General features: G+C 36.2%; 1 protein-coding gene across 3 annotated transcripts in view; it reads left to right on the top strand.

Annotated features, from left to right (window-relative positions):
- Nucleotides 1-14,708, top strand: part of GPHN (gephyrin) — a 609,285-nt gene that overhangs the window by 474,934 nt on the left and 119,643 nt on the right. For all 3 annotated transcript variants that reach the window (XM_060095976.1, XM_060095978.1, XM_060095977.1), the window contains one exon: nucleotides 13,630-13,767. In XM_060095976.1, the coding sequence (XP_059951959.1) occupies nucleotides 13,630-13,767 (138 nt within the window). The remainder of the gene's footprint in view (nucleotides 1-13,629; nucleotides 13,768-14,708) is intronic.

The following is a 14,708-nucleotide window of genomic DNA, read 5'->3' as shown; positions in this document are numbered from 1 at the left end:
ATTTACACTTTAAGTAGTTTGGAGAACTCTTTTACCGATTGTTTTGAAGAATAAAGTTTTCTCTTGAGGTTTTGAATTCAATCAAGAAGAACCTGCCTGAACATCTTGTTTCTATTACACTCTGTCACCTGAAAGCATCTTTTCTTCATTTACTTCTTTTTTTTTTTTTTGATCCTCTCAATCTTCATTTACTTCTAATTTAAAAAATGGATTTTCAAGCCAAAATGAAACATTGTATATTAAGAATTGGCAGGTTAAAAAGGATGCATTTGAAGTGGGAAAAAGTCAATCCATTGGTATGAACAGCTTCATTTAAGATGGCCATGCCATAAGAAAAAAGTTACTGCTATATAACAAAGATCCCTGGTTTACTCAGTAGAAAGGAATCCATTTGTACTTTTTTGTCCCTTTGAAGGCCTTGTACTTCATAGACATTGCCATTAGTACTTAAATATGTCTTTGATGATGTCAACCCTGAGTGAACATCATATGTAAGTCTTTTAGTGATTATAAATGCTGCATGGAAGATAGGAAATCTCAATAATATTTTGAGTACTTTACCTGCAAAGATTCTGAACTCACATGTAATCAACCCTGTGTCTGGACCTAAACATGAGAAAATATAAAAGAGACAAGTTAAGTTTTACTAATGGAAACCTAGGCTTATTAGAGAAACCTCTAGATCATCAATCTGTGGCTAATTTAGAATTGCTTTAATCCTGAAAATCTACTTCAGAAAATTAAACCCATCATATAAGACTGCTGCCAATTTAGATGTTATAATAATTCAGCCTGTTACTCTTTGCTTAGGTTGGACATCTATGAGTAGGGAAGATGTCTAGACTTCCACTCCCCATCACCATCCCTACTCCCATATAAAGATCCCATATCCTAAAGTACTTTGTAGTTTATTTTTCTCAAAGTAGCCAGTCTACCTACAAATTATCATTACCATACATCACCAGCTAAACTGTTATAAGTTTAGATTTGATCAGCTCAAGACGGTGGAGTAGGAGGACATGGAGCTCATCTCCCCCCCACGAACACATCAAAAAACTATCTAGAGCATCCCCCCACCACTAGGGCACCTGCTCACCGCTGGTGGGGGACTCTGATGCCCAAGGAGATGGGGAAACCCCAAAGTGAACCAGCAGCTTGTGGGATCTTGGTTCATGAGCCTGGGGTCAGTTGGAAGCTCCTGCAGTGGGAGCTCTGAGTCCAAACCACTGGACTAACAGAGAACCTCAGATCTCCAGTAATATTCATCGGAGTGAGGTCTCATGGAGTTCCTCATCTCAGCACCAAGACCCAGCTCTACCCAATAGCCTACAAACTCCAGTGTTGGAAGCCTCAGGCCAAACAACCAGAAAGACAGGAACACAATCCCACTCATTAAAAAAAAAACAAAAAAGAGACAGCAAAAAAATATGTCACAGATGAAGGAGCAAGGTAAAAGCCAACAAGACCAAATAAATGAAGGCAATCTACCTGAAAAATAATTCAGAGTAATGATAGTAAAGATGATCCAGAGTCTTGGAAGTAGAATGGAGGCCCAGATTGAGAAAATACAAGAAATGTTTAACAAAGATCTAGAAGAACTAAAGAACAAACAAACAGAGATGAACAAAATAACTGAAATGAAAAATGCACTAGAAGGAATCAATAACAATCAGGCAGAAGAACGAATAAGTGAGCTGGAAGACAAAATAGTGGAATAACTGCCAAGGAGCAGAATAAAGGAAAAAAGCATGAAAAGAATTGAAGACAATCTCAGAAACTTCTGGGACAACTCTAAACACAACAACATTCACATTATAGGGGTCCCAGAAGAAGAAGAGAAAAAGAAAGAGTCTGAGAAAATATTTGAAGAGATTATAGTGGAAAACTTCCTAACATGGGAAAGGAAGTAGTCACCCAAGTCCAGGAAGCACAGAGAGTCCCATACAGGATAAATCCTAGAAAGAAACACACCAAGACACATATTAATCAAACTAACAAATTAAATTCAAAGAAAAATTATTAAAAGCAGCAAGGGAAGAACAGAAAATAACATACAAAGGAATCTCCATAAAGTTATCAGCTGATTTTACAGTGGAAACTCTGCAGGCCAGAAGGGAGTGGCAGGGTATGCTTAAAGTGATGAAAGAGAAAAACCTAAAACCAAGATGACTCTACCCAGCAAGGGTCTCATTCAGATTCAATGGAGAAGTCAAAAGCTTTTCAGACAAGGAAAAGCTAAGAGAATTCAGCACCACCAAACCAGCTTTACAACAAATGCTAAAGAAACTTCTCTAAGCAGGAAACACAAGAGAAGAAAAAGACTCACAAAAACAAACCCAAAGCAATTAAGAAAATGGTAATAGGAACATACATATCGATAATAATCTTGAATGTAAATGGATTAAGTGCCCCAACCGAAAGACACAGACTGGCTGAATGCAAAAACAAGAGCCATATATGTGCTGTCTACAGGAGACCCACTTCAGACCTACGGACACATACAGACTGAAAGTGAGGGGGTGGAAAAAGTATTCCATGCAAATGGAAATCAAAAAAAAAGCTGGAGTAGCAATACTAGTATCAAATAAAATAGACTTTAAAATAAAGACTGTTACAAGACATAAGGAAGAACACTACATAATGATCAAAGGATCAATCCAAGAAAATACAGCAATTATAAATGTTTATGCACCCAACATAGGAGCACCTCAATACATAAGGCAAATGCTAACAACCATGAAAGGAGAAATTGATAGTAACACAATTATAGTAGGGGACTTTAACACCTCACTTACACCAATGGACAGATCATCCAAACAGAAAATAAATGAGGAAACACAAGCTTTAAATGACACAATAGACCAAATAGATCTAATTGATATTTATAGAACATTCCACCCAAAAGTGGCAGAATACGCTTTCTTCTCAAGTGCACATGGAACATTCTCTAGGAAAGATCACATCTTGGGTCACAAATCAAGCCTCAGAAAATTTAAGAAAATTGAAATCGTATTAAGCATCTTTTCTGACCACAGTGCTATGAGATTGGAAATCAATTACAGGAAAAAAACTGTAAAAAACACAAATACATGGAGGCTAAACAGTGCACTACTAAATAACCAGGAGATCACTGAAGAAATCAAAGAAGAAACTTAAAAATACATAGAAACAAATGACAGTGGAAACACAACCACCCAAAACCTATGGGAGACAGCAAAAGCAGTTCTAAGAGGGAAGTTTATAGCAATACAATCTCACCTCAAGAAACAAGAAACATCTCAAATAAACAATCTAACCCTATACTTAAAACAACTAGAGAAAAAAGAACAAAGAAAACCCAAAGTCAGTAGAAGGAAAGAAATCATAAAGATCAAAGCAGAAATAAATGAAATAGAAACAAAGAAAACAATAGCAAGGTCAATAAAACTAAAAGCTGGTCCTTTGAGAAGATAAACAAAATTGATAAACCCTTAGCCAGATTCATCAAGAAAAAAGGGAGAGAAACTAGCACCCCACTGTAAAGCAGTTGTACTCCAATAAAGATGTTAAAATGAAAGAAAGAAAAAGATGGAGAGGACGCAAATCAATAAAATTAGAAATGAAAAAGGAACAATCACAACTGACACTGCAGAAATACAGAGGATTATAAGAAACTACTACAGACAACTATATGCCAATAAAATGGACAACCATGAAAAAATGGACAAATTCTTGGAAAGGTACAATTTTCCAAGACCGAACCAGGAAGAATTAGAAAATATAAACAGACCTATCACAAGCACTGAATTAAAAATCATCCAACAAACAAAAGTCCAGGACCAGATGGCTTCACAGGCGAATTCTATCAAACATTTAGAGAAGAGCTAACACCAATCCTTCTCAGACTCTTCCCAAAAATTGCAGAGGGAGAAACACTCCCAAATTCATTTTATGAAGCCACCATCACCCTGATACCAAAACCAGAAAAAGATATCACAAAAAAAGAAAATTATAGAACAATATCACTGATGAACATAGATGCAAAAATCGTGAACAAAATACTAGCAAACAGAATCCAACAGCACATTAAAAGAATCATACACCATGATCAAGTGGGTTTTATCCCAGGGATGCAAGGATTCTTCAAGATACACAAATCAATCAATGTGATACACCACATTGACAAATTAAGGAATAAAAACCATATGATCATCTCAATAGATGCAGAAAAAGCTTTTGACAAAACTCAACACCCATTTATGATAAAAGCACTCCAGAAAATGGGCATAGAGGAAACCTACCTCAACATAATAAAGGCCATATATGACAAACCCACAGCAAGCAACATACTCAATTGTGAAAAACTGAAAGCGTTTCCATTAAGATCAGCAACAAGACAAGGATGTCCATTCTCACTACTCTTATTCAACATAGTTTTGGAAATCATAGCCACAGCAATCAGAGAAGAAAAAGCAGTAAAAGGAATACAAATTGGAAAAAAAGAAGTAAAATTGTCAGTGTTTGCCTATGATAGACATTCCAAAAGATGCCACCAGAAAACTACAAGAACTAATGAGTGAATTTGGTAAGGTTGCAGGATACAAAATTAATGCACAGAAATCTCTGGCATTCCTGTACACCAACAAAGAAAAATCAGAAAGAAATTAAGGAAACGCTCCCATTTACCACTGCAACAAAAAGAATAAAATAACTAGGAATAAACCTGCCTAAGGAGGTGAAAAACTTGTACTCAAAACTATAAACACTGATGAAAGAAATCAAAGATGACATAAACAGATGGAGAAATATACCATGTTCTTGGATTGGAAGAATCAATACTGTAAAAATGACTATACTACTGAAAGCAATCTACAGGTTCAGTGCAATCAGTATCAAACTACCAATGGCATTCTTCACAGTTTTAGGCCAAAAAATTTTAGAGTTCGTATGGAAACACAAAAGACCCCGAATAGCCAAAGGAATCTTGAGAAAGAAAAATGGAGTTGGAGGAATCAGGCTCCCTGACTTCAACCTATACCACAAAGCTACAGTAATCAAGACACTGGCACAAAAACAGAAATATAGATCAATGGTACAGAAAAGAATGCTCAGAGATAACCCATGCACATATGGACACCAAATTTATGACAAAAGAGACAAGAACATACAGTGGAGAAAAGACAGCCTCCTCAATAAGTGGGAAAACTGGACAGCTACCTGTAAAAGAATGAAATTAGAACACTAACACCATACACAAAAATGGATTAAATCCAAATGGATTAAAGACTTAAATGTAAGACCAGACACTATAAAACTCTTAGTGGAAAACATAGGAGAAACACTCTCTGACATAAACCACAGCAAGATCTTTTTTGACCCACCTCCTAGAGTAACAGAAATAAACACAAAAATAAACAAATGGGATTTAATTAAACTTAAAAGCTTTTGCATAGCAAAGGAAACCATAAACAAGAGAAAAAGACAACCCTCAGAATGGGAGAAAATATTTGCAAATGAAACAACAGACAAAGGATTAATCTCCAAAATATTCAAACAGCTCATGGTGCTCAATATTAAAAAAACAAACAATCCATTTAAAAAATGGGCAGAAGAACTACATAGACTTTTCACCAAGGAAGACAGGTGGCGAAGAGACACATGAAAAGATGCTCAACATCACTAATTATTAGAGAAATGAAAATCAAAACTACAATGAGGTGTCACCTGCCAGTCAGAATGGCCATTATCAAAAAAATCTAGTAAATGCTGGAAAGGGTGTGGTGAAAAGGGAACCCCCCTGCACTGTTGGTGGGAATGTAAATTGATACAACCACTATGGAAAACAGTATGGAGCTTCCTTAAAAAGCTAAAAATAGAACTACCGTATGACCCAGCAATCCCACTACTGGGCATATACCCTGAGAAAACCATAATTCAAAAAGAGACATGTACCACAATATTCACTGCAGCACTATTTACAATAGCCAGGACATGGAACCAATCTAAATTTCCATTGACAGATGAATGGATAAAGAAGATATGGTGCATATATACAATGGAATATTACTCAGCCATAAAAGGAAACAAAATTGAGTTATTTGTAGTGAGGTGGATGGACCTAGGGTCTGTCATACGGAGTTTAGTAAGTCAGAAAAAGAGAAACAAATACCATATGTTAACACATATATGGAATCTAAAAAAAAAAAAAAATGGTACCAACGAACCTAGTTGCAGGGCAGCAGTAGAGGTAGACATAGAAAATGGACTTGAGGACATGGGGTGGGAGGGCGAAGCTGAGGCAAAGTGAGAGTAGCATCGACATACATACAGTACCAAATGTAAAATAGCTGGCTGGTGGGGAGCAGCAGTGTAGCACAGGGAGATCGGCTCAATGCTTTGTGATGACCTAGAGGGGTGGGATAGGGAGGATGGGAGGGAAACTCAAGAGGGAGGGGATACGGGGCCATGTGTATGCATATGGCTGATTCGATTTGTTGTACAGTAGAAACTAACACAGTATTGAGAAGCAGTTATACTTCAATAAAGATATATTTTTTAAAACTATTATAAGTTTAAGTAAATATTTCTTTGAACACAGTAATCTTCTCAGTAGGACACATATTTCCATATGTTTGTTAGTTTTGTTTTGTTTTATATTGGGTTGACCAAAATGTTGGTTCGGTTTTTTCCGTAAGATGGCTCTAGGAGGGCTTAGTTGTCTTTAACTTCATTTGAAACAATTTTGTTAGATTGTATTGTGACAGCTGTTATTATCAGCATACATTTAAAAAAAGACATCAAAATTAGTGAATTTTTGTGTAGCCATTTTAATATTGAAGCTGGAAGAAAACAACATTTTTGGCATATTAGGCTTTTTTATTTCAAGAAAGGTAAAAACGCAACTGAAACCCAAAAAGAGATTTGTGCAGTGTATGGAGAAGGTGCTGTGACCGATGGAACATGTCAAAAGTGGTTTGAGAAGTTTTGCGCTGGAGATTTCTCGTTGGACGACGCTCCATGGTTGGGTAGACCACTTGAACTTGATAGCGATCAAATCGAGACTTTCACTGAGAACAATCAACATTATACCATGTGGGAGATAGCCGACATACTCAAAATATCCAAATCAAGCATTGAAAATCATTTGCACAAGTTTGGTTATGTTAATCGCTTTGATGTTTGGGTTCCACATAAATTAAGCAAATAAAACCTTAACCATATTTCCTCACGCAATTCTCTACTTAAACGTAGCAAAAACATTTCATTTTTAAAACAAATTGTGACAGGCTATGAAAAGTGGATACTGTTCAATAATGTGTAATGGAAGAGATGGTGGGGCAAGCTAAATGAACCACCACCAACCACACCAAAGGCCCGTCTTCATCTGAAGAAGGAGATGTTGTGTATATGGTGGGAGTCCTCTATTATGAGCTTTTCCCGGAAAACCTAATGATTAATTCCAACAAGTACTGCTCCCAGTTAGACCCACTGAAAGCAGCACTCGCCGAAAAACGTCCAGAATTAGTCAACAGAAAATGCATAATCTTCCATCAGGATAACGCAAGACCACATGTTTCTTTGATGACCAGGCAAAAACTGTTAAAGCTTGGCTGGGAAGTTCTGATTCATCTGCCATATTCACCAGACATTGCACCTTCAGATTTCCATTTATTTCAGTCTTTACAAAATTCTCTTAATGAAAAATATTTCAGTTCTCTGGAAGACTGTAAAAGGCACCTGGAACAGTTCTTTGCTCAAAAAGATAAAAAGTTTTGGAACGAAGGAATTATGAAGTTGCCTGAATAATGGCAGAAGGTTGTGGAACAAAACAGTGAATATGTAGTTCAATAAAGTTCTTGGTGAAAATGAAAAGTATGTCTTTTATTTTTACTTAAAACCAAAGGAACTTTTTGGCCAACCCAGTAGTTTACCTAAATTGAATGGAGCTAGTACAGTCACAGATTATCTTTATGACTGTTGGTATTCATTTGTAAGGTAGTCATCAGAATATGTTTGTGGCCGGGAAATAGCTTTTGCTTTATAGGAAAAACTGTATCCAAATTTTGGATATTTTCTCTGTCCAAAACCCCAACTTCCTTTTGTTATAACCTTCTTTCTTTTTAAAAATTATTCTTTCCTTCCTTTCCTACTTCTTTGTAAATGGATTTATGGACCACTCTGTGAAAACTGGCTGCTAGGCTATAACCCATCTGGCCTTCAGAGACAAAAGTGCATACTTTTTTCCCCCTATTTTTTTCTCTTCTATCAGATTTCTATGCTGAGCTCAGAATCAAGAAGAGGGCTGGGGTGTGGGGGAGAATATTTCATGGTGCTTTTTCCTGTCTAAGTCAGTTCTTCAGGGGCCCAGGACTGTTAGAAGTGCTTTGGGGTTTTAACTTGCAAAATAGGAGAAGTCAGAGACAACTATTCTTAAATTTTGTGAAGCTTTCATTTTAAAGCTTCTTGTCAGTCACTGGTGTCAACATCAAAAAATAGTTGAAATTTTTTTTATAGAAACAAAAGAAGGAAACATAACTATTTGCTTACCAGATTTATTTTGGAAATGTATGCCTTCTAAAAATGGGCCTCACCATGCCAGCCCATGGGAGGCCTGCATAAGAGCCCCTGAGCTATACTTGTGAGTGCTGTGCATCCTCAGCCTGTGCCTCCAGCTGCCAGTGGCTCTGTGTGTGTGTCCCTGGTGCTGTCCCTCAAGCATGGCTTATCCACTTTTGATCTGAACGGGAGAGTACCGCATCACCTAGGTCAATGGTTTTCAAACTTATTTTAGCTATAGTCTTTTGTTAAATGGAATCTTATATGGTCACATAGTCATCCTACATGTGGTGAGGGATACAACAGAACTAGGTATGTTAATGTTATATATTAATTCTATTTATGTAAAAAGAGCAGCTATTACTTATTAGAGAAATGACAATCAAAACTACAATGAGGTATTACCTCACACCAGTCAGAATGGCCATCATTAAAAAGCCTACAAATAATAAATGCTGGAGAGGGTGTGGAGAAAAAGGAACCCAGCTACACTGTTGGTAGGAATGTAAATTGGTGCAGCCACTGTGGAGAACAGTATGGAAGTTCCTTAAAAAACTAAAAGTAAGAGTTACCATATGATCCTGCAATCCCACTTCTGGGCGTATATCCAGAGAAAACTCTAATTCAAAAAGATACATGTGCTCCAGTGTTCATTGCAGCACAGTTTACAATAACAAAGACATGGAAGCAACCTAAATGTTTGTCAACAGATGACTGGATAAAGAAGATGGGGTGTGTGTGTGTGTGTGTGTGTGTGTGTGTGTGTGTGTGTGTACATACATACACACAATGGAATACTATTCAGCCATAAAAAACAATGAAATAATGCCATTTGCAGCAACATGGATGGACCAAGAGATGATTATACTAAGTGAAGTAAGCCAGACAAAAACAAATATCATATGTTATGACTCATTTGTGGAATCTAAAAATATTATACAAATAAACTTATTTACAGAACAGAAATAAACTCACAGGCATAGAAAACAAACTTATAGTTAGCAGAAGGGATAGTGGGGGGGAATAAATTGGGAGTTTGGGGTTAACATATACACAGTACTGTGTATAAAATAGATAAACAACAAGGACCTACTGTATAGCACAGGGAACTATACTCAGTATCTTGTAATAACCTATAATGGAAAAGAATCTGAAATAGAATATATATATATTCTTAGCTGTACACTTGAAACTAACACAACAATGTAAATTATACTTCAATTTTAAAAAGAGCAGCTATTATCTATATCATTTTATTCTTGTGTGTAGAAGGTAACAATACTGTTTTTCTCATATTTACACAACTAAGTTAGCCCTTCTTTATTGGTGAAGTAGCTGACTATTTCTATGTGCCTGTAGGTGGGTCTTGAGTGGGAAGAAGCCACTTGGCACATAGAAGGTGCTCAGTGAACACTTGTTGAGAACACACACATACACACACACACACACACACACATCTGCTAATGTGCCAGAGAATTAAAATACTCCTCCTTTGAGACATTTCTTTCAGTTAATTTATTTTATATCCAGAAAGCCCCTGTGATAACATGCAAATAGTTTAGTGAGGGACCAATATTAACCCATTAGCATCAAAGTTTGGATTATTTATCTAGCAATCTGGATTATTAATCTGTCACTTTGTGACAGAGAGTTTATAAATATGAAAGGACCTAGAGACGCAAAGGGCAGAACAGGAGGCGCCACTTTGAATCTTCCTTCCCAACTTTTAGCTTTGTTTGAAGGATTTGCTATTCATTCATACCTCAAGTGTTTATTCAGTACCTACTGTTAGTATAAGGAAAGCATTGCTCTAAAAGTAGCAAAGGATACACAGATTAATAAGATATAGGTTCTGCCTTAAAGGAGTTTATGATAGACTAGCATAGGTAAGGCAAATATTTAAATGTCTATAACATTAGATAGAAAGTGGTAGGTGCCGTAAGAAAGATATAAACAAGGTACAAAATTATTAAAGACAGGAAAGATTTTTCCAGGCTGGGGGAAATTGGTATGCAATTTCCAATTTAAAAAAATATCAATCTCTATAGTTAGAGAACCATCCGTTTGTTTACTGTCCTCCTGCCCTTATTTTTTTATGCACTTACATGTCTTTCCTTTCTGCTGAGCTGAAACATTCTTCATGGCAGGGTGTATCTTACTCTGTGTATACCAAGGGTGTAACTGTGCCTGGCTCATAAAATGCACTCAATAAATATTTGTTGAATGGATGTGTGTATCACTGATAATCAAACTTGCTTTCTAATAAAGTGCAATTTTCTCCTCAGAAACCAAACATTTTAAAAGCACAGCTTTTATAAGATTGTACACAATTTTCACCATAAAGAAAGTAAAGAATATCTTAGAAAAGGTCAGATCTGAGATCTATAAACCCGAATAAAAGGGTCTATAGAAACACCTATCTATCATTCTCTTCAGTTACACTGGTTGTGACAATATGTATTTATTGATATTTAATGACGTGGCTGGGACTGTAGTGAAAGTGAGTTATGAATAAATTTACATTTCAATTATAGGTAAATGATAAATCATACGTAATCCTTCTTTAAGTGTTCACCTTAAAGTAGAAAAAATTTTTCATATTTAGCACTAAATAATCTCTAAGGTCCTTCAGGCTTTGAAAATTTTGTAATTTTGTGATTACCCATGGGTGAGAAATAAGTATAAGCATATTGTGTGTCTTTTTCTTTGACTACTTATGACAATGTCATTTGTCTTAGAATGAAAACTCTTTGGGACAGTTCCTGTAAGTCAGTTCAGTGAATATGTCTGAAGCAGCTGCTGGGGTTTGGGTAGGAGGACTAAATTTAATAAATTGCAGTGACCAGGAACTTACAGACTACAGAGGGATATATACAATCATTATAAAGTGGATTAAAGAAATAGGAGCTTATTTGTCTCACATATAAAAAGTCTGGAGGCAAGCAGTCCAGGGCTTGTACAGCAGCTCAGTATTGTCATCAGAGACTCTGCCTCTTTTTATTCTCGTGTTTCCAATACTTATGTGTGGGTTTCTATCCTCATGGTTGAAAAATGGCTACGGCACCTCCCAGCATCTAGCCATGCTCTCCTCTTAAAGCTTTATCTCTTTATCTTTTTATTTGTAGTAGGAAGCCTGCCCCAGGGACTTCTTCCTACATCTCACTGGCCAGCACTTATATCATATGGCCAGTCTTAGCTGAAAGGTGGCTACGGAAGAAGGGAATTGTGGATATCAGTTACAATAGCCAAGCAACAGTGTTTGCAGTTGCTCCTTTTATGTTTACCCTTTGGGCCAAGTTGTTTATGCATAGGCCAAGTTGTTTATTGTGCTCTAAGAAGTTCCTTTTTGTCATTAAATGATTCATTTATTAAGTCAACAACTATTTATTTTTTATTTCCTAATACGTGCCAGATACTGTTCTAGGTATTGGGGATGACAACAGTGAATAAAAAAGACAAAGTTGCTGCTGTCATGGAGCTTACATTCTACTAAGAAGATTGTAAACAAATAAGTATAAATATATATTATAGGTATATATATATCAATATATATGTGTATATGTGTGTGTATATATGTATATATATATATTTTTTCCATGAAGAAAGTAAAATAGGGTAAGGAGAATAGAGAGTGATGGTAGGTAGTATTCTATATAGGATGTTTAACAAAGGCCTCTGATTAGGTGACACTTTAGCAAAGACCTGAAAGAAATGAGGAATGAATGGAACCATAATATCTGGGGAAGAATGGTCCAAATAGAGGAAATGGCAAGTATGAAGACCCTAAAGAGGGATGTATTTGGCATTCTCAGGCAAGGAACCAGTTTGGCTAGAGCACATTGAATAAGGGTGAAATGATAGGAGAAGAGAACAGTGTAGGCTATAATATGTTGGGCTTTGAGGGCCATAGCAAAGATTTCACTCTGAGTGAAATGGAAAGTCATGGAGAGTTGTGAGCAGAGATTAGCACAATTCAACTTACAGTTTAAAAGCAGCATTGTAACTACTGTGTGGAGAACAGACTGTAATGGGACAAGGATAGAAGGAAGGGGACAAGTTAGGACACTATTCAATTTCCCAGGAAATGGTGATGGTTCCCATTATTGTAATAATTGTAGAGATGGTGAGTAATGATCAGATTCTAGAGACATTTTAATGGTAGTTTAGATATGGTTCTGACAAAACTAGAAGAATCAAAGATGTCACCAAGGTTTTGGATTAATAACTGAGTGAGTAGAGTTTCTGTTTACTGAGATGGGAATTGCAAGAGAATAAGACATCGTGCAGGTAGGTTAGGAGGGTGGGGAATCAAGAGTTTGATTTTGAACATGTTAAGTTTGAATTGCCTGTTGCACATTCAAGTGCATATTTGATGATTTATAAGCTTGTAGATATCCGCTGTTATCCACCAGCTATTTGGATGACATATAAGTCTAGAGGTGAAGGTAGAGGTTGGGGTTGGATATATAAAATTAGGGGGTTTAGTGTATGGGTGGTATTAATGCCAGGGGACTAGATAAGGTTACAGGGGGAGTGAGTAAATAATAATATTTTTCTGTGTTTTTAGAAGAAAGAAAATTTCCTATGAAATTCTGAATAAATTCAAGTTTGTATATTTCATTTCACTAACTAGCTCATTAAGTGTTCAAACTTCAGTATAGTAGTTAAGGACATGGACTCTAAAGCCTGGCTACCTAGGTTTGAATCCTGGCTCTTCACTTTCTAGCTTTGCGATTTAGGCCAAGATATGTAAACCTCTTTTTCCTCATCTGTAATAAAGGATAATAATGATGGCTCCCTTTAGGTTGTGAAGATTAATGAGAATAGTGCCATGACACATAGTTAAGCACTCAAAAAGGATTAGCCAATATCATCATTAAATTTCACCAACTTTTGATACACGATGTAACATTACTAACTTGATTTAATGTTCCACCAAAGCAGGCTATATTTTGGAAGCAGGAAAAAGTTTCTCACCTTGTAATCTTCATTTCTGGACACATGAAATTGAGAATTGTTGATATTTGTAAGCCTTTTCCACTTTTTAATCAGTGTTTCAGCATCATATTCTTAGTTAATTATCTTCCTGTTTAGGTCACAGTGCTGTCGATATCACCAAGGTGGCTAGAAGACACCGCATGTCTCCTTTTCCTCTAACATCTATGGACAAAGCCTTTATCACAGTCCTGGAGATGACTCCGGTGCTTGGGACAGAAATCATCAACTACCGAGGTACTGTTATATTTGCCCATTGCCTTTTATTTTCATTTTTTTCCAAATAAGATTCATCTAACACTAATACACAGTTTTCCTGAAAGAGAAATGTTATTAATCATTACTGCAATTATTATCATCTTGCTTTTTGCTTCTTATTTCTATTCAACTCTAAGATCAATCTTAATGGTATACAGAGTAAAATACCCATAAAGCTTTCTTTACATAAAGAAAAAAAAAAAAAGGAAAAAGTCAACAGTGTTTCTCCTGTTCATCAAAATACCAGTACTCTAAAGAAAGGACTGTCAGCACTGAGTGAGAAAAACAGTTGACTGTGAGTCTGCCTTATGTCCTTTCTGACAGAAATGGGAGATAACTAATGTGTCTCATAATTATTTTCATTTGTGGAAATCATGTTTTTAAATGTAAAATGTAAATACTATGTTAATTTATCTATGGATCACTGAGCAACCAGTCTGATCTCAGTTTTTCTGCTTCATATATCTTCTCATTTTCTGCTCTTAGTTTAGTAGTACACTGAGACCAGCTTGTGGAAAGATAACGGAAGGGTAGTTTTCCCCAGTGTTTTCAGTTTTTAATCAACTACTTCCCTTTCTAAAAGTTCAGTTCTGGTGCAAGCTGAATAAAATGTAGTTTCTTAATTGTTTTTGTTATACAGATAAAAACAATACAAAAGGATTGCTTTTACAAATAAAGGACTTTATTCACAGATCATAAAATATTCAAATTTCAATGAACAGTAGAGAGCATCTATACAGACACCATAATTTTTCTACAAGAAAACTCAAACTCAGGTAGAACAGCAGAAAAGGAATAGGATTAAGGCTCAAGACTTAACATTCTTGGGAATTCCCTTGCAGTCCAGTGGTTAGGGCTTGGCGCTTTCATGGCAGTGGCCCGGCTTCAATCCATGCTCCGAGAGCTAATATCCCCTAAGA

Source organism: Mesoplodon densirostris, chromosome 4 (genome assembly GCF_025265405.1).
Source record: "Mesoplodon densirostris isolate mMesDen1 chromosome 4, mMesDen1 primary haplotype, whole genome shotgun sequence".
NCBI lineage: Eukaryota > Metazoa > Chordata > Mammalia > Artiodactyla > Ziphiidae > Mesoplodon > Mesoplodon densirostris.
Note: the sequence above shows the minus strand (reverse complement) of the source record. Positions and strands in the feature narration are given on the sequence as shown.